Source organism: Lissotriton helveticus, chromosome 7 (assembly GCF_964261635.1).
Source record: "Lissotriton helveticus chromosome 7, aLisHel1.1, whole genome shotgun sequence".
In the NCBI taxonomy this organism is placed as follows: domain Eukaryota; kingdom Metazoa; phylum Chordata; class Amphibia; order Caudata; family Salamandridae; genus Lissotriton; species Lissotriton helveticus.
In genome coordinates this window covers 1,958,352,624-1,958,372,534 of record NC_136068.1, presented here as the reverse complement: position 1 = coordinate 1,958,372,534, position 19,911 = coordinate 1,958,352,624, and the positions used below count along the sequence as shown (strand labels likewise).

General features: G+C 51.5%; 1 protein-coding gene across 1 annotated transcript in view; it reads right to left on the bottom strand.

The window, feature by feature from the left end:
* The window catches only part of LOC144767909 (NXPE family member 1-like), a 357,584-nt gene that overhangs the window by 210,337 nt on the left and 127,336 nt on the right, over positions 1-19,911 (bottom strand). The window contains exon 3 of the mRNA XM_078651249.1: positions 18,031-18,139. Within this exon, the coding sequence (XP_078507375.1) occupies positions 18,031-18,129 (99 nt within the window). The 5' untranslated portion in view covers positions 18,130-18,139. The remainder of the gene's footprint in view (positions 1-18,030; positions 18,140-19,911) is intronic.

Genomic DNA, 19,911 nt, shown 5'->3' with positions numbered 1-19,911 from the left:
CCTGCTCTGTATCTCTGTAGATATGGCTCTCTCCTGCTCCGTATCTCTGTAGATATGGCTCTCTCCTGCTCCGTCTCTCTTTAGATATGGCTCTCTCCTGCTCCGTATCTCTGTAGATATGGCTCTCTCCTGCTCTGTATCTCTGTAGATATGGCTCTCTCCTGCTCCGTATCTCTGTAGATATGGCTCTCTCCTGCTCCGTATCTCTGTAGGTATGGCTCTCTTCTGCTCCGTATCTCTGTAGATATGGCTCTCTCCTGCTCCGTATCTCTGTAGATATGGCTCTCTTCTGCTCCGTATCTCTGTAGATATGGCTCTCTCCTGCTCCGTATCTCTGTAGATATGGCTCTCTCCTGCTCTGTATCTCTGTAGATATGGCTCTCTCCTGCTCCGTATCTCTGTAGGTATGGCTCTCTTCTGCTCCGTATCTCTGTAGATATGGCTCTCTCCTGCTCCGTATCTCTGTAGATATGGCTCTCTCCTGCTCCGTATCTCTGTAGATATGGCTCTCTCCTGCTCCGTATCTCTGTAGATATGGCTCCCTCCTTCTCCGTATCTCTGTAGATATGGCTCTCTCCTGCTCCGTATCTCTGTAGATATGGCTCTCTTCTGCTCCGTATCTCTGTAGATATGGCTCTCTCCTGCTCCGTATCTCTGTAGATATGGCTCTCTCCTGCTTGGTACCTCTGTAGATATGGCTCTCTCCTGCTCCGTATCTCTGTGGATATGGCTCTCTCCTGCTCCGTATCTCTGTGTATGTGGCTCTCTCCTGCTCCGTATCTCTGTAGATTTGGCTCTCTCCTGCTCCGTTTCTCTGTAGATATGGCTCTCTCCTGCTCCGTATCTCTGTAGATATGGCTCTCTCCTGCTCCGTATCTCTGTAGATATGGCTCTCTCCTGCTCCGTATCTCTGTAGATATGGCTCTCTTCTGCGCCGTATCTCTGTAGATATGGCTCTCTCCTGCTCCGTATCTCTGTAGATATGGCTCTCTCCTGCTCCGTATCTCTGTAGATATGGCTCTCTTCTGCGCCGTATCTCTGTGGATATGGCTCTCTCCTGCTCCGTATCTCTGTAGATATGGCTCTCGACCTGCTCCGTATCTCTGTAGATATGGCTCTCTCCTGCTCCGTATCTCCGTAGATATGGCTCTCTTCTGCGCCGTATCTCTGTAGATATGGCTCTCTTCTGCGCCGTATCTCTGTGGATATGGCTCTCTCCTGCTCCGTATCTCTGTAGATATGGCTCTCTTCTGCGCCGTATCTCTGTAGATATGGCTCTCTTCTGCGCCGTATCTCTGTGGATATGGCTCTCTCCTGCTCCATATCTCTGTAGATATGGCTCTCTCCTGCTCCGTCTCTCTGTAGATATGGCTCTCTCCTGCTCCGTATCTCTGTAGATATGGCTCTCTCCTGCTCTGTATCTCTGTAGATATGGCTCTCTCCTGCTCCGTATCTCTGTAGATATGGCTCTCTCCTGCTCCGTATCTCTGTAGATATGGCTCTCTCCTGCTCTGTATCTCTGTAGATATGGCTCTCTCCTGCTCCGTATCTCTGTAGGTATGGCTCTCTCCTGCTCCGTATCTCTGTAGATATGGCTCTCTTCTGCTCCGTATCTCTGTAGATATGGCTCTCTCCTGCTCCGTATCTCTGTAGATATGGCTCTCTCCTGCTCTGTATCTCTGTAGATATGGCTCTCTCCTGCTCCGTATCTCTGTAGGTATGGCTCTCTTCTGCTCCGTATCTCTATAGATATGGCTCTCTCCTGCTCCGTATCTCTGTAGATATGGCTCTCTCCTGCTCCGTATCTCTGTAGATATGGCTCTCTCCTGCTCCGTATCTCTGTAGATATGGCTCTCTTCTGCTCCGTATCTCTGTAGATATGGCTCTCTACTGCGCCGTATCTCTGTGGATATGGCTCTCTCCTGCTCCGTATCTCTGTAGATATGGCTCTCTCCTGCTCCGTATCTCTGTAGGTATGGCTCTCTCCTGCTCCGTATCTCTGTAGATATGGCTCTCTCCTGCTCCGTATCTCTGTAGATATGGCTCTCTCCTGCTCCGTATCTCTGTAGATATGGCTCTCTCCTGCTCCGTATCTCTGTAGATATGGCTCTCTTCTGCGCCGTATCTCTGTAGATAGGGCTCTCTCCTGCTCCGTATCTCCGTAGATATAGCTCTCTTCTGCTCCGTATCTCTGTAGATATGGCTCTCTCCTGCTCCCTATCTCCGTAGATATAGCTCTCTTCAGCTCCGTATCTCTGTGGATATGGCTCTCTCCTGCTCCATATCTCTGTAGATATGGCTCTCTCCTGCTCCGTCTCTCTGTAGATATGGCTCTCTCCTGCTCCGTCTCTCTGTAGATATGGCTCTCTCCTGCTCCGTCTCTCTGTAGATATGGCTCTCTCCTGCTCCGTATCTCTGTAGATATGGCTCTCTCCTGCTCCGTATCTCTGTAGATATGGCTCTCTTCTGCTCCGTATCTCTGTAGATATGGCTCTCTCCTGCACCGTATCTCTGTAGGTATGGCTCTCTCCTGCTCCGTATCTCTGTAGGTATGGCTCTCTCCTGCTCCGTATCTCTGTAGATATGGCTCTCTTCTGCTCCGTATCTCTGTAGATATGGCTCTCTCCTGCACCGTATCTCTGTAGATATGACTCTCTCCTGCTCCGTATCTCTGTAGATATGGCTCTCTCCTGCTCCCTCCCTGTCCCGCAGCACAGCATTGTTGGCTGCGATGTGCGATTATTTTTAGAGTCTGGGCCGGTGCTTTCCTGCCCTTTCACTTTGGCACAGGGCCCTGCAGCAAGGTGACTTGATGAGCTGCCCAACCCCAAAATCCCATAAACTAGCGCCCGGAGGTGGCAGCTGTGCCCAGGTGTGGCCGGTTAGAAGGGCTATCACATTTTTCATAAACAAACCGATGAGACTTGAGGCAATGAATCCTCTGGCAAGGATACATTATTGATGTAAACGCTCACACTGGTATTCATGGGGGAGGGCAGCTTCCTGCTCCAGATGGAGATTCTCATCTCTCGGTGCTAACAAGACAGACAAGTATATCATTAATGCAATTTCAGGCTCAAACCTGGAGCTGTGAAGTGTGAAATAAATATAGGAATTGAGGGGACTAGTCATCAAACTAGAGGTTTGGGTCTCCTCCAGGCCCTGCACCCCCATGCCACCTCAGGTGACTGCTGAGAGATGAGAGTCAGACAGGACCTTTGGTGTAAGGGTGGGCGGTGCTTAATTTACCCCGGTGTTTGCTGGTGATGAGTGTCAGACAGGACCTCTGGTGCAAGGGTGGGCGGTGCTTAATTCACCTCGGTGTTTGCTGGTGATGAGTGTCAGACAGGACCTTTGGTGCAAGGGTGGGCGGTGCCTAATTCACCTCGGTGTTTGCTGGTGATGAGTGTCAGACAGGACCTCTGGTGCAAGGGTGGGCGGTGCTTAATTCACCTCGGTGTTTGCTGGTGATGAGTGTCAGACAGGACCTTTGGTGCAAGGGTGGGCGGTGCCTAATTCACCTCGGTGTTTGCTGGTGATGAGAGTCAGACAGGAACTCTGGTGCAAGGGTGGGCGGTGCTTAATTTACCCCGGTGTTTGCTGGTGATGAGAGTCAGACAGGAACTCTGGTGCAAGGGTGGGCGGTGCTTAATTCACCTCGGTGTTTGCTGGTGATGAGTGTCAGACAGGACCTTTGGTGCAAGGGTGGGCGGTGCCTAATTCACCTCGGTGTTTGCTGGTGATGAGAGTCAGACAGGAACTCTGGTGCAAGGGTGGGCGGTGCTTAATTTACCCCGGTGTTTGCTGGTGATGAGTGTCAGACAGGATCTCTAGTGCTAGTGTGAGGCGGTGCTTAATTTACCCCATTGTTTGCTGGTGATAAGTGTCAGAGAGGACCTCTAGTGCGAGGGTGGGCGATGCTTAATATACCCCGGTGTTTGCTGGTGATGAGAGTCAGACAGAACCTCTGGTGCAAGGGTGGGCGGTGCTTAATTTACCCCGGTGTTTGCTGGTGATGAGTGTCAGACTGGACCTCTGGTGTAAGGGTGGGCGGTGCTTAATTTACCCAGGTGCTTGCTGGCGATGAGTGTCAGAAGGGACCTTTGGTGTAAGGGTGGGCGGTGCTTAATTTACCCCGGTGTTTGCTGGTGATGAGAGTCAGACAGGATCTCTAGTGCTAGTGTGAGGCGGTGCTTAATTTACCTCTTTGTTTGCTGGTGATAAGTGTCAGACAGGACCTCTGGTGCAAGGGTGGGCGATGCTTAATATACCCCGGTGTTTGCTAGTGATGATTGTCAGACAGAACCTCTGGTGCAAAGATGGGCGGTGCTTGATTTACCCCAGTGTTTGCCTGTGATGGAAGTCAGACAGGATCTCTGGTGCAAGGGTGGGCGGTGCTTAATTTACCCCGGTGCTTGCTGGTGATGAGTGTCAGACAGGACCTCTGGTGAAAAGGTGGGCGGTGCTTAATTTACCCAGGTGGTTGCTGGTGATGAGAGTCAGACAGGATCTCTAGTGCTAGTGTGAGGCGGTGCTTAATTTACCCCGGTGTTTGCTGGTGATAAGTGTCAGACAGGACCTCTGGTGCAAGGGTGGGCGATGCTTAATATACCCCGGTGTTTGCTGGTGATGAGAGTCAGACAGGATCTCTAGTGCTAGTTTGAGGCGGTGCTTAATTTACCCCAGCGTTTGCAGGTGATAAGTGTCAGACAGGACCTCTGGTGCAAGGGTGGGCGGTGCTTAATATACCCCGGTGTTTGCTAGTGATGATTGTCAGACAGAACCTCTGGTGCAAGGGTGGGCGGTGCTTAATTTACCCCGGTGCTTGCTGGTGATGAGTGTCAGACAGGACCTTTGGTGTAAGGGTGGGCGGTGTTTAATTTACCCCGGTGTTTGCTGGTGATTAGTGTCAGACAGGACCTTTGGTGCAAGGGTTGGCGGTGCTTAATTTACCCCGGTGTTTGCTGGTGATGAGTGTCAGACAGGACCTTTGGTGTAAGGGTGGGCGGTGCTTAATTTACCCCGGTGTTTGCTGGTGATGAGTGTCAGACAGGACCTTTGGTGTAAGGGTGGGCGGTGCTTAATATACCCAGGTGTTTGCTAGTGATGAGTGTCAGACAGGACCTTTGGTGTAAGGGTGGGCGGTGCTTAATTTACCCCGGTGTTTGCTGGTGATGAGTGTCAGACAGGACCTTTGGTGCAAGGGTGGGCGGTGCCTAATTCACCTCGGTGTTTGCTGGTGATGAGAATTAGACAGGAACTCTGGTGCAAGGGTGGGCGGTGCTCAATTTACCCCGGTGTTTGCTGGTGATGAGTGTCAGACAGGACCTTTGGTGTAAGGGTGGGCGGTGCTTAATTTACCCCGGTGTTTGCTGGTGATGAGTGTCAGACAGGACCTCTGGTGCAAGGGTGGGCGGTGCTTAATTTACCCTGGTGCTTGCTGGTGATGAGTGTCAGACAGGACCTCTGGTGCAAGGGTGGGCGGTGCTTAATTTACCCCGGTGTTTGCTGGGGATGAGAGTCAGACAGGATCTCTAGTGCTAGTGTGAGGCGGTGCTTAATTTACCCCATTGTTTGCTGGTGATAAGTGTCAGAGAGGACCTCTGGTGCAAGGGTGGGCGATGCTTAATATACCCCGGTGTTTGCTAGTGATGATTGTCAGACAGAACCTCTGGTGCAAGGATGGGCGGTGCTTGATTTACCCCGGTGTTTGCTGGTGATGAGAGTCAGACAGGACCTCTGGTGCAAGGGTGGGCGGTGCTTAATTTACCCCGGTGCTTGCTGGTAATGAGTGTCAGACAGGACCTCTGGTGCAAAGGTGGGCGGTGCTTAATTTACCCCGGTGTTTGCTGGTGATGAGAGTCAGACAGGATCTCTAGTGCTATTGTGAGGCGGTGCTTAATTTACCCCAGTGTTTGCTGGTGATAAGTGTCAGACAGGACCTCTGGTGCAAGGGTGGGCGGTGCTTAATTTACCCCCGTGCTTGCTGGTGATGAGTGTCAGAAGGGACCTCTAGTGTAATGGTGGGCGGTGCTTAATTTACCCCGGTGTTTGCTGGTGATGAGAGTCAGACAGGATCTCTAGTGCTAGTGTGAGGCGGTGCTTAATTTACCCCAGCGTTTTCTGGTGATAAGTGTCAGACAGGACCTCTGGTGCAAGGGTGGGCGGTGCTTAATATACCCCGGTGTTTGCTAGTGATGATTGTCAGACTGAACCTCTGGTGCAAGGGTGGGCGGTGCTTAATTTACCTGGGTGTTTGCTGGTGATGAGTGTCAGACAGGACCTCTGGTGCAAGGGTGGGCGGTGCTTAATTTACCCCGGTGCTTGCTGGTGATGAGTGTCAGACAGGACCTTTGGTGTAAGGGTGGGCGGTGCTTAATTTACTCCGGTGTTTGCTGGTGATGAGTGTCAGACTGGAACTCTGGTGCAAAGGTGGGCGGTGCTTAATTTACCCCGGTGTTTGCTGGTGATGAGAGTCAGACAGGATCTCTAGTGCTATTGTGAGGCGGTGCTTAATTTACCCCAGCGTTTGCTGGTGATAAGTGTCAGACAGGACCTCTTGTGCAAGGGAGGGCGGTGCTTAATTTACCCCGGTGTTTGCTGGTGATGAGTGTCAGACAGGATCTCTGGTGCAGGGGTGGGCGGTGCTTAATTTAGCCCGGTGCTTGCTGGTGATGAGTGTCAGACAGGACCTTTGGTGTAAGGGTGGGCGGTGCTTAATTTACCCCGGTGTTTGCTGGTGATGAGTGTCATACAGGACCTCTGGTGCAAGGGTGGGCGGTGCTTAATTTACCCTGGTCCTTGCTGGTGATGAGTGTCAGACAGGCCCCCTGGCGCAAGGGTGGGGGATGCTTAATTTACCCCGGTGTTTACTGGTGATGAGAGTCAGACAGGATCTCTAGTGCTAGTGTGAGGTGGTGTCTAATTTACCCCAGTGTTTGCTGGTGATAAGTGTCAGACAGGACGTCTGGTGCAAGGGTGGGCGATGCTTAATATACCCCGGTGTTTGCTGGTGATGAGAGTCAGACAGGATCTCTAGTGCTAGTGTGAGGCGGTGCTTAATTTACCCCAGCGTTTGCTGGTAATAAGTGTCAGACAGGACCTCTGGTGCAAGGGTGGGCGGTGCTTAATATACCCCGGTGTTTGCTAGTGATGATTGTCAGACAGAACCTCTGGTGCAAGGGTGGGCGGTGCTTAATTTACCCCGGTGCTTGCTGGTGATGAGTGTCAGACAGGACCTTTGGTGCAAGGGTAGGCGGTGCTTAATTTACTCTGGTGTTTGCTGGTGATGAGTGTCAGACAGGACCTTTGGTGTAAGGGTGGGCGGTGCTTAATTTACCCCGGTGTTTGCTGGTGATGAGTGTCAGACAGGACGTTTGGTGTAAGGGTGGGCGGTGCTTAATTTACCCCAATGTTTGCTGGTGATGAGTGTCAGACAGGACCTTTGGTGCAAGGGTGGGCGGTGCTTAATTTACCCCGGTGTTTGCTGGTGATAAGTGTCAGACAGGACCTCTGGTGCAAGTGTGGGCGGTGCTTAATTTACCCCGGTGCTTGCTGGTGATGAGTGTCAGACAGGACCTCTGGTGCAAAGGTGGGCGGTGCTTAATTTACCCCGGTGTTTGCTGGTGATGAGAGTCAGACAGGATCTCTAGTGCTATTGTGAGGCGGTGCTTAATTTACCCCAGCGTTTGCTGGTGATAAGTGTCAGACAGGACCTCTGGTGCAAGGGTGGGCGGTGCTTAATATACCCCGGTGTTTGCTAGTGATGATTGTCAGACAGAACCTCTGGTGCAAGGGTGGGCGGTACTTACTTTACCCCGGTGTTTGCTGGTGATGAGTGTTAGACAGGACCTCTGGTGCAAGGGTGGGCGGTGCTTAATTTACGCCGGTGCTTGCTGGTGATGAGTGTCAGACAGGACCTTTGGTGTAAGGGTGGGCGGTGCTTAACTTACTCCGGTGTTTGCTGGTGATGAGTGTCAGACAGGACCTTTGGTGTAAGGGTGGGCGGTGCTTAATTTACCCCAGTATTTGCTGTTGATGAGTGTCACACAGGACTTCTGGTGCAAGGGTGGGCGGTGCTTAATTTACCCCGGTGTTTGCTGGTGATGAGTGTCAGACAGGACCTCTGGTGCAAGGGTGGGCGGTGCTTAATTTACCCCGGTGCTTGCTGGTGATGAGTGTCAGACAGGACCTTTGGTGTAAGGGTGGGCGGTGCTTAACTTACTCCGGTGTTTGCTGGTGATGAGTGTCAGACAGGACCTTTGGTGTAAGGGTGGGCGGTGCTTAATTTACCCCGGTGTTTGCTGTTGATGAGTGTCACACAGGACCTCTGGTGCAAGGGTGGGCGGTGCTTAATTTACCCCGGTGTTTGCTGGTGATGAGTGTCAGACAGTCCCTCTGGTGCAAGGGTGGCGGTGCTTAATTTACCCCGGTGTTTGCTAGTGATGGGTGTCAGACAGGATCTTTGGTGCAAGGGTGGGCGGTGCTTAATTTACCCCGGAGTTTGCTGGTGATGAGTGTCAGACAGGACCTCTGGTGCAAGGGTGGGCGGTGCTTAATTTACCCCGGTGTTTGCTGGTGATGAGAGTCAGACAGGATCTCTAGTGCTAGTGTGAGGCGGTGCTTAATTTACCCCGGTGTTTGCTGGTGATGAGTGTCAGAGAGGACCTCTAGTGCTTAATTTACCCCGGTGTTTGCTGATGATGAGTGTCAGACAGGACCTCTGGTGCAAGGGTTGGCGGTGCTTAATTTACCCCGGTGTTTGCTGGTGATGAGAGTTAGACAGGATCTCAAGTGCTAGTGTGAGGCGGTGCTTAATTTACCCCAGTGTTTGCTGGTGATAAGTGTCAGACATGACCTCTGGTGCAAGGGTGGGCGGTGCTTAATATACCCCGGTGTTTGCTAGTGATGATTGTCAGACAGAACCTCTGGTGCAAGGGTGGGCGGTGCTTAATATACCCCGGTGTTTGCTAGTGATGATTGTCAGACAGAACCTCTGGTGTAAGGGTGGGCGGTGCTTAATTTACCCCGGTGTTTGCTGGTGATGTATGTCAGACAGGACCTCTGGTGCAAGGGTGGGCGGTGCTTAATTTACCCCGGTGCTTGCTGGTGATGAGTGTCAGACAGGACCTTTGGTGTAAGGGTGGGCGGTGCTTAATTTACCCCGGTGCTTGCTGGTGATGAGTGTCAGACAGGACCTTTGGTGTAAGGGTGGCCGGTGCTTAATTTACCCCGGTGTTTGCTGGTGATGAGTGTCAGACAGGACCTTTGGTGTAAGGGTGGGCGGTGCTTAATTTACCCCGGTGTTTGCTGGTGATGAGTGTCATACAGGACCTCTGGTGCAAGGGTGGGCGGTGCTTAATTTACCCTGGTGTTTGCTGGTGATGAGTGTCAGACAGGACCTTTGGTGCAAGAGTGGGCAGTGCATAATTCACCCCGGTGTTTGCTGTTGATGAGTGTCAGAGAGGTACTCTACTGCTTAATTTACCCCGGTGTTTGCTGGTGATGAGTGTCAGACAGGACCTCTGGTGCAAGGGTGGGCGGTGCTTAATTTACCCCGGTGTTTGCTGGTGATGAGAGTCAGACAGGATCTCTAGTGCTAGTGTGAGGCGGTGCTTAATTTACCTCGGTGTTTGCTGGTGATGAGTGTCAGAGAGGACCTCTAGTGCTTAATTTACCCCGGTGTTTGCTGGTGATGAGTGTCAGACAGGACCTCTGGTGCAAGGGTGGGCGGTGCTTAATTTACCCCAGTTTTTGCTGGTGATAAGTGTCAGACATGACCTCTGGTGCAAGGGTGGGCGGTGCTTAATATACCCCGGTGTTTGCTAGTGATGATTGTCAGACAGAACCTCTGTTGCAAGGGTGGGAGGTGCTTAATATACCCCGGTGTTTGCTAGTGATGATTGTCAGACAGAACCTCTGGTGTAAGGGTGGGCGGTGCCTAATTTACCCCGGTGTTTGCTGGTGATGTATGTCAGACAGGACCTCTGGTGCAAGGGTGGGCGGTGCTTAATTTACCCCGGTGCTTGCTGGTGATGAGTGTCAGACAGGACCTTTGGTGTAAGGGTGGGCGGTGCTTAATTTACCCCGGTGCTTGCTGGTGATGAGTGTCAGACAGGACCTTTGGTGTAAGGGTGGGCGGTGCTTAATTTACTCTAGTGTTTGCTGGTCATGAGTGTCAGACAGGACCTTTGGTGTAAGGGTGGCCGGTGCTTAATTTACCCCGGTGTTTGCTGGTGATGAGTGTCAGACAGGACCTTTGGTGTAAGGGTGGCCGGTGCTTAATTTACCCCGGTGTTTGCTGGTGATGAGTGTCAGACAGGACCTTTGGTGTAAGGGTGGGCGGTGCTTAATTTACCCCGGTGTTTGCTGGTGATGAGTGTCATACAGGACCTCTGGTGCAAGGGTGGGCGGTGCTTAATTTACCCTGGTGTTTGCTGGTGATGAGTGTCAGACAGGACCTTTGGTGCAAGAGTGGGCAGTGCATAATTCACCCCGGTGTTTGCTGGTGATGAGTGTCAGACAGGACCTTTGGTGTAAGGGTGGGCGGTGCTTAATTTACCCCGGTGTTTGCTGGTGATGAGTGTCATACAGGACCTCTGGTGCAAGGGTGGGCGGTGCTTAATTTACCCTGGTGTTTGCTGGTGATGAGTGTCAGACAGGACCTTTGGTGCATGAGTGGGCAGTGCTTAATTTACCCCGGTGTTTGCTGGTGATGTATGTCAGACAGGACCTCTGGTGCAAGGGTGGGCGGTGCTTAATTTACCCCGGTGCTTGCTGGTGATGAGTGTCAGACAGGACCTTTGGTGCAAGAGTGGGCAGTGCATAATTCACCCCGGTGTTTGCTGTTGATGAGTGTCAGAGAGGTACTCTACTGCTTAATTTACCCCGGTGTTTGCTGGTGATGAGTGTCAGACAGGACCTCTGGTGCAAGGGTGGGCGGTGCTTAATTTACCCCGGTGTTTGCTGGTGATGAGTGTCAGACAGGATCTCTAGTGCTAGTGTGAGGCGGTGCTTAATTTACCTCGGTGTTTGCTAATGATGAGTGTCAGAGAGGACCTCTAGTGCTTAATTTACCCCGGTGTTTGCTGGTGATGATCACTGGCACGTATCTCATTAGGCGGTCAGTTTGTGGTCAGAGCAATCCATGAGGCAGACAGTCTGTTCCTTTATTTTTGTAAATGAAGCTTTCCTGGACCCAGGCTCAAGCCGAGGCATGCTTCATAAATAGTGCCACGTGCAGTATGGTGTGCTGTGACCCTATAGCAAGCTCTCCTGTACTTAAGTTGTAAAAACATGTAAGTCAGGAAGGCCAGAACTCGTCTTAGGGGAGCAGTGGTCACTGCCACTGCTGGGCCACCTGCTTCCACCTGTCCCAGGTGCCAGCACAGGCCCCAGCTGGAAGCAGAGAGCTGGTGAACCTTCACAGTGCCCGCTTTCATTAACACAGCATGAACAAGCCATGTCTGGGGTTCTGACTGTTCTAGGGGATTAACTAGAGTCTCTCCCAAGTAGAATTTTGCAAAAAGTAAAAAATATTACTGAATTGTAAATCTTGCACACACATGTCAGTTCCTACAAATGCAGGGGTTCTGGGGGGCCTCGAGGAAGCATTGTGAAGATTCTGGGGTGTGCCAAGGAAGCTCTGGCTACAAATGCAAAGATTGGGGCCTTTACTCCCCCAACAGACTTAAAAAGGGTGGAAAACTGCGCGTGTTCAAGAATATTCTTCAAAAGTTGGTGTCACAAGCACCTACAACATATGACTTTGCGACTTCACGTGTATTTTCATGAGTAAATGTGCATTCAGCATCTCTCGTCGCCCCTGATTCCATCCTGCTCATTCCAAGTGAACCCCCAGACTGTCCTTCAATGGGGCAGAGTGGAGAGGTGTAAGGGGTGCAAACCTCAGGTTTGCATCTCACAGAGAGCAGAGCTAGACATGTCCTGTGTGCCCACACAGCAATGCCACTGTGTCATCACATGGAGTGTACACAATAGAGATAATGAAATATCTTCACAGAAATCATGAAACTGTTGTACCAAGCAGTCGAAATTAGCAATTATCTTCAGAAACTCTGATGAAATATCCCTCAATCATCATATTTAAACATAATTACATAATTGTAATTATGAAATGCAATAAATGTGTCTAAGACATCAGCTTGATGGTTTCTGAAAATGCAAACATTTAATTTTGAAATACCTAAATTGCAGTTGTAGTGCACAGGCCCAGCTCTGCATGTATGTCCTTAAACGCCAGATTTTATTTTCTAGTCTGTAAGAACAGTTTGCTGTTCTCTCCCAGAGCTCACAGGTACAACAGCAATACAGGAGCAGCTCCAGCTGTGCACGCCCATGCACCAGAACTAGCAAGACCCAGAGTGCCCATCTGATGGGAGGAAGGTTCTCACCCCCCCTGCATCAGGAGAGCCAGGAACATGTCAATAATGGCCACAAAACACGAAGAGCAGCAGCAATGGGAGACCGCCCCATTGATAAATGGAAGCCAATCACCGCCATCCTGTGGCCCCACCTTTCCATCCCATGGCCATGGCCAATGCAGACACACTCCCTCCACACCACCCCCTGGAGACAGACTCTCAGAGGCCACAACTCACTCCCCGCAAGCAAAGCCACAACTCACTCCCCGCAAGCAAAGCCACAACTCACTCCCCGCAAGCAAAGCCACAACTCACTCCCCGCAAGCAAAGCCACACCTCACTCCCCGCAAGCAAAGCCACACCTCACTCCCCGCAAGCAAAGCCACACCTCACTCCCCGCAAGCAAAGCCACACCTCACTCCCCGCAAGCAAAGCCACACCTCAATCCCCGCAAGCAAAGCCACAACTCACTCCCCGCAAGCAAAGCCACAACTCACTCACCGCTAGCAGAGGCACACCTCACTCCCGCAAGCAAAGCCACAACTCACTCCCCGCAAGCAAAGCCACAACTCACTCCCCGCAAGCAAAGCCACACCTCACTCCCCGCAAGCAAAGCCACACCTCACTCCCCGCAAGCAAAGCCACACCTCACTCCCCGCAAGCAAAGCCACACCTCACTCCCCGCAAGCAAAGCCACAACTCAATCCCCGCAAGCAAAGCCACAACTCACTCCCCGCAAGCAAAGCCACAACTCACTCCCCGCAAGCAAAGCCACAACTCACTCACCGCTAGCAGAGGCACACCTCACTCACGCAAGCAAAGCCACAACTCACTCCCCGCAAGCAAAGCCACAACTCACTCCCCGCAAGCAAAGCCACACCTCACTCCCCGCAAGCAAACCCACACCTCAATCCCCGCAAGCAAAGCCACACCTCGCTCCCCGCAAGCAAAGCCACACCTCACTCCCCGCAAGCAAAGCCACACCTCACTCCCCGCAAGCAAAGCCACAACTCACTCACCGCTAGCAGAGGCACACCTCACTCCCGCAAGCAAAGCCACAACTCAATCCCCGCAAGCAAAGCCACAACTCACTCCCCGCAAGCAAAGCCACAACTCACTCACCGCTAGCAGAGGCACACCTCACTCCCGCAAGCAAAGCCACAACTCACTCCCCGCAAGCAAAGCCACAACTCACTCCCCGCAAGCAAAGCCACACCTCACTCCCCGCAAGCAAAGCCACACCTCACTCCCCGCAAGCAAAGCCACACCTCACTCCCCGCAAGCAAAGCCACACCTCACTCCCGCAAGCAAAGCCACAACTCACTCCCCGCAAGCAAAGCCACAACTCACTCCCCGCAAGCAAAGCCACACCTCACTCCCCGCAAGCAAAGCCACACCTCACTCCCCGCAAGCAAAGCCACACCTCACTCCCCGCAAGCAAAGCCACACCTCACTCCCCGCAAGCAAAGCCACAACTCACTCACCTCTAGCAGAGGCACAACTCACTCACCGGTAGCAGAGGCACACCTCACTCCTGCAAGCAAAGCCACAACTCACTCCCCGCAAGCAAAGCCACAACTCACTCCCCGCAAGCAAAGCCACAACTCACTCACCGCTAGCAGAGGCACACCTCACTCACGCAAGCAAAGCCACAACTCACTCCCCGCAAGCAAAGCCACAACTCACTTCCCGCAAGCAAAGCCACACCTCACTCCCCGCAAGCAAAGCCACACCTCACTCCCCGCAAGCAAAGCCACACCTCACTTCCTGTAAGCAAAGCCACACCTCACTCCCCGCAAGCAAAGCCACACCTCACTCCCCGCAAGCAAAGCCACAACTCACTCACCGCTAGCAGAGGCACACCTCACTCCCGCAAGCAAAGCCACAACTCAATCCCCGCAAGCAAAGCCACAACTCACTCCCCGCAAGCAAAGCCACAACTCACTCACCGCTAGCAGAGGCACACCTCACTCCCGCAAGCAAAGCCACAACTCACTCCCCGCAAGCAAAGCCACAACTCACTCCCCGCAAGCAAAGCCACACCTCACTCCCCGCAAGCAAAGCCACACCTCACTCCCCGCAAGCAAAGCCACACCTCACTCCCCGCAAGCAAAGCCACACCTCACTCCCCGCAAGCAAAGCCACAACTCACTCACCGCTAGCAAAGGCACACCTCACGCCCCGCAAGCAAAGCCACAACTCACTCCCCACAAGCAAAGCCACAACTCACTCCCCGCAAGCAAAGCCACAACTCACTCACCGCTAGCAGAGGCACACCTCACTCCCCGCAAGCAAAGCCACACCTCACTCCCCGCAAGCAAAGCCACAACTCACTCCCCACAAGCAAAGCCACAACTCACTCCCCGCAAGCAAAGCCACAACTCACTCCCCACAAGCAAAGCCACAACTCACTCCCCGCAAGCAAAGCCACAACTCACTCCCCGCAAGCAAAGCCACAACTCACTCCCGCAAGCAAAGCCACAACTCACTCCCCGCAAGCAAAGCCACAACTTACTCCCTGCTAGCAAAGCCACAACTCACTCCCGCAAGCAAACCCACAACTCACTCCCCGCAAGCAAAGCCACAACTTACTCCCTGCTAGCAAAGCCACAACTCACTCCCGCAAGCAAAGCCACAACTCACTCCCACAAGCAAAGCCACAACTCACTCCCCGCAAGCAAAGCCACAACTCACTTCCCGCTAGCAAAGCCACAACTCACTCCCCGCAAGGAAAGCCACAACTCACTCCCCACAAGCAAAGCCACAACTCACTCCCCGCAAGGAAAGCCACAACTCACTCCCCACAAGCAAAGCCACAACTCACTCCCCACAAGCAAAGCCACAACTCACTCCCTGCAAGCAAAGCCACAACTCACTCCCCGCTAGCAAAGCCACAACTCTCTCCCCGCAAGGAAAGCCACAACTCACTCCCCGCAAGCAAAGCCACAACTCACTCCCCGCAAGCAAAGCCACAACTCACTCCCCACAAGAAAAGCCACACCTCACTCCACACCACCCCCTGGAGAGAGACTCTCTCAGAAGCCACAATTCACTCCCCGCACGCCCCGCTCGCGTTGCGACCCCTTTCCCCAGTCCAAGGCCCTGGTCCTGCGATGGGTCGTCCCTGCGTTACTCCTTGTGGCTTTTGAAGCTCTCTCTAGCTTATCCTTCAGGACAGACTGCAGAGAAGTGTCATTCCGCGGATTGCAGCTCCAGGATGTCCTGCTCCTGAGATATCCTGTCAGATGCAGTTTCCATCTCAGTGTCCTTGTAAAATACCCACCAAACTTCGGAGAACCCCATCAAAGTCCCAGATACATTGAACCAAGGGCCCCTGTTCCTTACCCTGCCAAGTGTTGTTGAATGGTTGTGCATTGTCTCTTATGCACCATTTCTCCCACTGGAACAGCATTTAATGCAAAGTACCAAACCCACCCATGTGTGTGTAGAGCATGAGCCTGTGGGGTTCTGTGGGGGCTCAGCTCATCCTGCAATGAGTGTTTGGGGGGGTGGAGTGAGGAGAGGGGGGTAGCTGGTTTCTGAGAGAGGAAGTGGACTGTTACTGCATCACAATATCGCGTTCTTTAAAGAGGGGCGGCTTACCTTTTCACAGCACCAGCTCAACCCTGTTCAGTGGGAGTTTCTGTTGGCCAGCCGTTCACTTGTGTAACCTATCTCCTTCTAGCAGAAGGCTCGGTGAAATACTCACACACACACAGAGAGACCCCTGCAGCACATCACAAAGGGGAGCGCCGAGGTGTGCCCCGAAGGCTGTGTATCCCACATGAAACACAACAACCATGTCAGCGCCTCACAGGGGAAGAATGACCGGAAGAGACTCTAACATCTCCACCTCAGAGGAACTGTGTCTAACATCTCCACCTCACAGGAGAAGACAACCAGGGGTAGAGATGAGTGAGAACTGACTCTGACCTTTTCAAAGTGCAGGAGAAGAGATCCACCTGTGACTGAGAGGAGGGTAATTGCCATCAGCGCCTCACAGCAGAAGTCAGCTCCTGGAGAAGCATAAAACTGAGGGAAATGTAATAACATCTAATAGGAGAAGCCAACTACAGGCAGAGCAAGGGTAGGAAGCAGCTATGACATGCGCACCACACAGGAGAAACCAAACATAGGACATGCATGAAAACCTGGAAAACAGCCCCCCTCCAACCCCCGCCCCCCTCCCCCTCCCCGGGAAGAAGCGGAACATTGAAAAGAATGTGTGAGAAAAGAAGCTGGAATCTAAAAATTACCGAAAGAAAACATTCATAGGATAAGCATGAGCAGAGAGCATTGTGACTTCTGCAACTCCCAGGGGAAGCATGGTCAGGAAATGTGTTGTAATTTGGCAGCAAACGGGGCTAGCATTTAGCTGAAGCCATCTTGGATTTGGCAGCCATTTTGTATGCCATGTGCTACCTTGTGCTCACCATGTGCTCTGTCCTACCTTTCTGTCGTGTACTCTTATATTCTGCCTAGTGACAAGATATATTTAGCCTCCTCTACTTTGCATATGCTCAGTTGAGCTTGCAGCTGTCTTTACAGCTGTTATAGTCTGTAACTGTCAGGATGTGTTTACTAGAATTAGCAAATGTTAGCTCCTCCCACTTGTGCATTATCTGTATGACCTTATATGTACCTAAAACCTTCTTCTGGTACTTGTACCGCCTTTATAGAGCCCCTGTGTGGGTATAAAAGGACCATGCTCCTTCAGTTCAGTGTACTACTTCATACACCACCAAAGGGTGTTGTGTGCATGTAGTTCAACCTCATGAGGTTAATAAAGTACTCTGTTTTATATTCCAGTTTCCATGCCAACTTCTTCCTATTGGTCTAGGGACTTTGTGCAGAGAAGGGCGAACCCCTAGCACTGGTAGGCCTGGCTGAGGCTCATCACGACAAATGGGTCTCACAACAGAACCTCATTTCAGAAGGATGGGTTGGAATTGTGTCTGAAACCATCACCTCACCTCAGAGGCCGACTGCTAGAGAATCATCGCGCTAGATGGATCGGACATCAGCACCTCTCAGGAGAAGCGGTCACCAGAGAAGCATGACCAGGCGATGGCTCACACCAGCACACCCGACTCCTGAGTCACCCGTCCCAGCCAACCACTAGAGAATCATCGCGCTAGATGGATCTGACATCAGCACCTCTCAGGAGAAGCGGTCACCAGAGAAGCATGACCAGGCGATGGCTCACACCAGCACACCCGACTCCTGAGTCACCCGTCCCAGCCAACCACTAGAGAATCATCGCGCTAGATGGATCTGACATCAGCACCTCTCAGGAGAAGTGGCCACCAGAGAAGCATGACCAGGCAATGGCTCAAACCAGCAGACCCGACTCCTGAGTCACCCGTCCCAGCCGAACGGTTACACACACAGACCGACTCTGGATGCATTCTTCTTGTAAAGTGATTTTGATGCACATCTGATCCTTCCCTCATATTCACCTCTTTACATTTACTAGAAGCCATCACTTCCCAGAGCAATAGTTCCTCACAGCCTTCCCTTCATGTATGTAGTCAAACTCCCTCATCTGCACGTGGCTCATCCACCAGCCATGCTGAGCCCTGGTTTGAGGCACGTCAAAAGCAAACTTCTCAGTCTGAAATCGGTCCAATGACCATGTGTGTCTTACCTGTAGAAGCTTACGATGAATGGAAAAATAGAGAATTAATACTGCAGAAACGGCCAAGAACACGCCCTTCTTTAAGTTCCCGGTCATTGGTGTGTACATCTTGGTGCCCCTGTGGAGGAAAACAAAGAACAACAAAGTATTACATAAAATGGATTCAGATCTCTTCTGATCTTTCATCATCAAGCCTGAAACAATGCCAGTGAAATGCTGTGAGCAGCACTGTCCGAGTGACAACTAACAAGGGAAGCCAAGAGTCGCCGGGGACCTTGGGTAAGTTTATACATAGAAACACTGGTATCACGGACAATAATATCCCTGTCATATCAAAAGTACCAAATGGTTACTCTAATCATTTTATGTTAGACCTGACCGTCTTTAGGTGGTCTTCCCTAAACGTTTTGCCTGCTTACCTCCTCTTTTTGCTGCATTCATTTTGTTGGCCTTAAGACTGCTGACCAGTGCTAAAGTACATGTGCTCTCCTCTAAACCTAGTTTCATTGACTTATCCACAATTGGAATATTTAATGTATCTATAAGTCCCTAATAGTGTGCACTACCAGTGCCCAAGGCCTGTTAATTGCATGCTACTAGGGGGCCTGCATCACTGATTGTGCCAACCACACAAGTAGCCTTTTAAAATGTCTTAGGCCTGCTACTATAGAGCCTGTGTGTGCAGTTTACACTGCTGTGTCGACTTGGCATTTAACACCCCTTGCCAAGCCTTACACTCCCCTTTTATAAAATATAATTCAGTCTTCAGGTTGGCCCTAGATAGCCCATAGGGCATGGTGCTGTGTAAGCAAAAGGTAGGACATGCACTTTTAAATTTTCCATGCCCTGGTAGTGAAAAACATCTAAATTCATTGTTCACTACTGTGAGGCCTACCCGCTTATAGGTTAACATTGGGAATTCCTCATCACACTTTTAAGCAGTAATTTCTGATTGAGAAGGAGTAGTTCTACCATGTTTTATCTCATTGGAATGGTAATGATAAATCCTGTTTGTTAGCAAAGTTAGATTTACAATTACTATTTTCAAAATGCCACTTTTAGAAAGATGATTCAGAAAAGGGGGTGGTGATGAACAGAGTGTCTGAATTAAGCAGACCACTCTTACCCAGTCCAAAGATCAGGGCTTGATCCATCACCGTTATTTAGCTCACTGCCCCATCCCAGCTCAGAACCTGGCTATATGCAAATTAGTCTGTCCCTGGCCCAGTGCATCATGGGAACAGGGCAGACCAAACTACCAAGCCAATTCTTCACCAGAAAGGAGACAAGCTTCCGGGGACCGGTTTCTGCCATTCCAGGCGTCGTCGGCCCGGCTTGCTTGAATCCTGATGGAGCAGTGAGCAAGGGACTCATGTCTGAGTATACCCTTCCACGCTTATGGTGGACAAAATGATTCAGAAAAGGGGGTGGTGATGAACAGAGTGTCTGAATTAAGCAGACCACTCTTACCCAGTCCAAAGATCAGGGCTTGATCCATCACCGTTATTTAGCTTACTGCCCCATCCCAGCTCAGAACCTGGCTATATGCAAATTAGTCTGTCCCTGGCCCAGTGCATCATGGGAACAGGGCAGACCAAACTACCAAGCCAATTCTTCACCAGAAAGGAGACAAGCTTCCGGGGACCGGTTTCTGCCATTCCAGGTGTCGTCGGCCCGGCTTGCTTGAATCCTGATGGAGCAGTGAGCAAGGGACTCATGTCTGAGTATACCCTTCCACGCTTATGGTGGACAAAATGATTCAGAAAAGGGGGTGGTGATGAACAGAGTGTCTGAATTAAGCAGACCACTCTTACCCAGTCCAAAGATCAGGGCTTGATCCATCACCGTTATTTAGCTCACTGCCCCATCCCAGCTCAGAACCTGGCTATA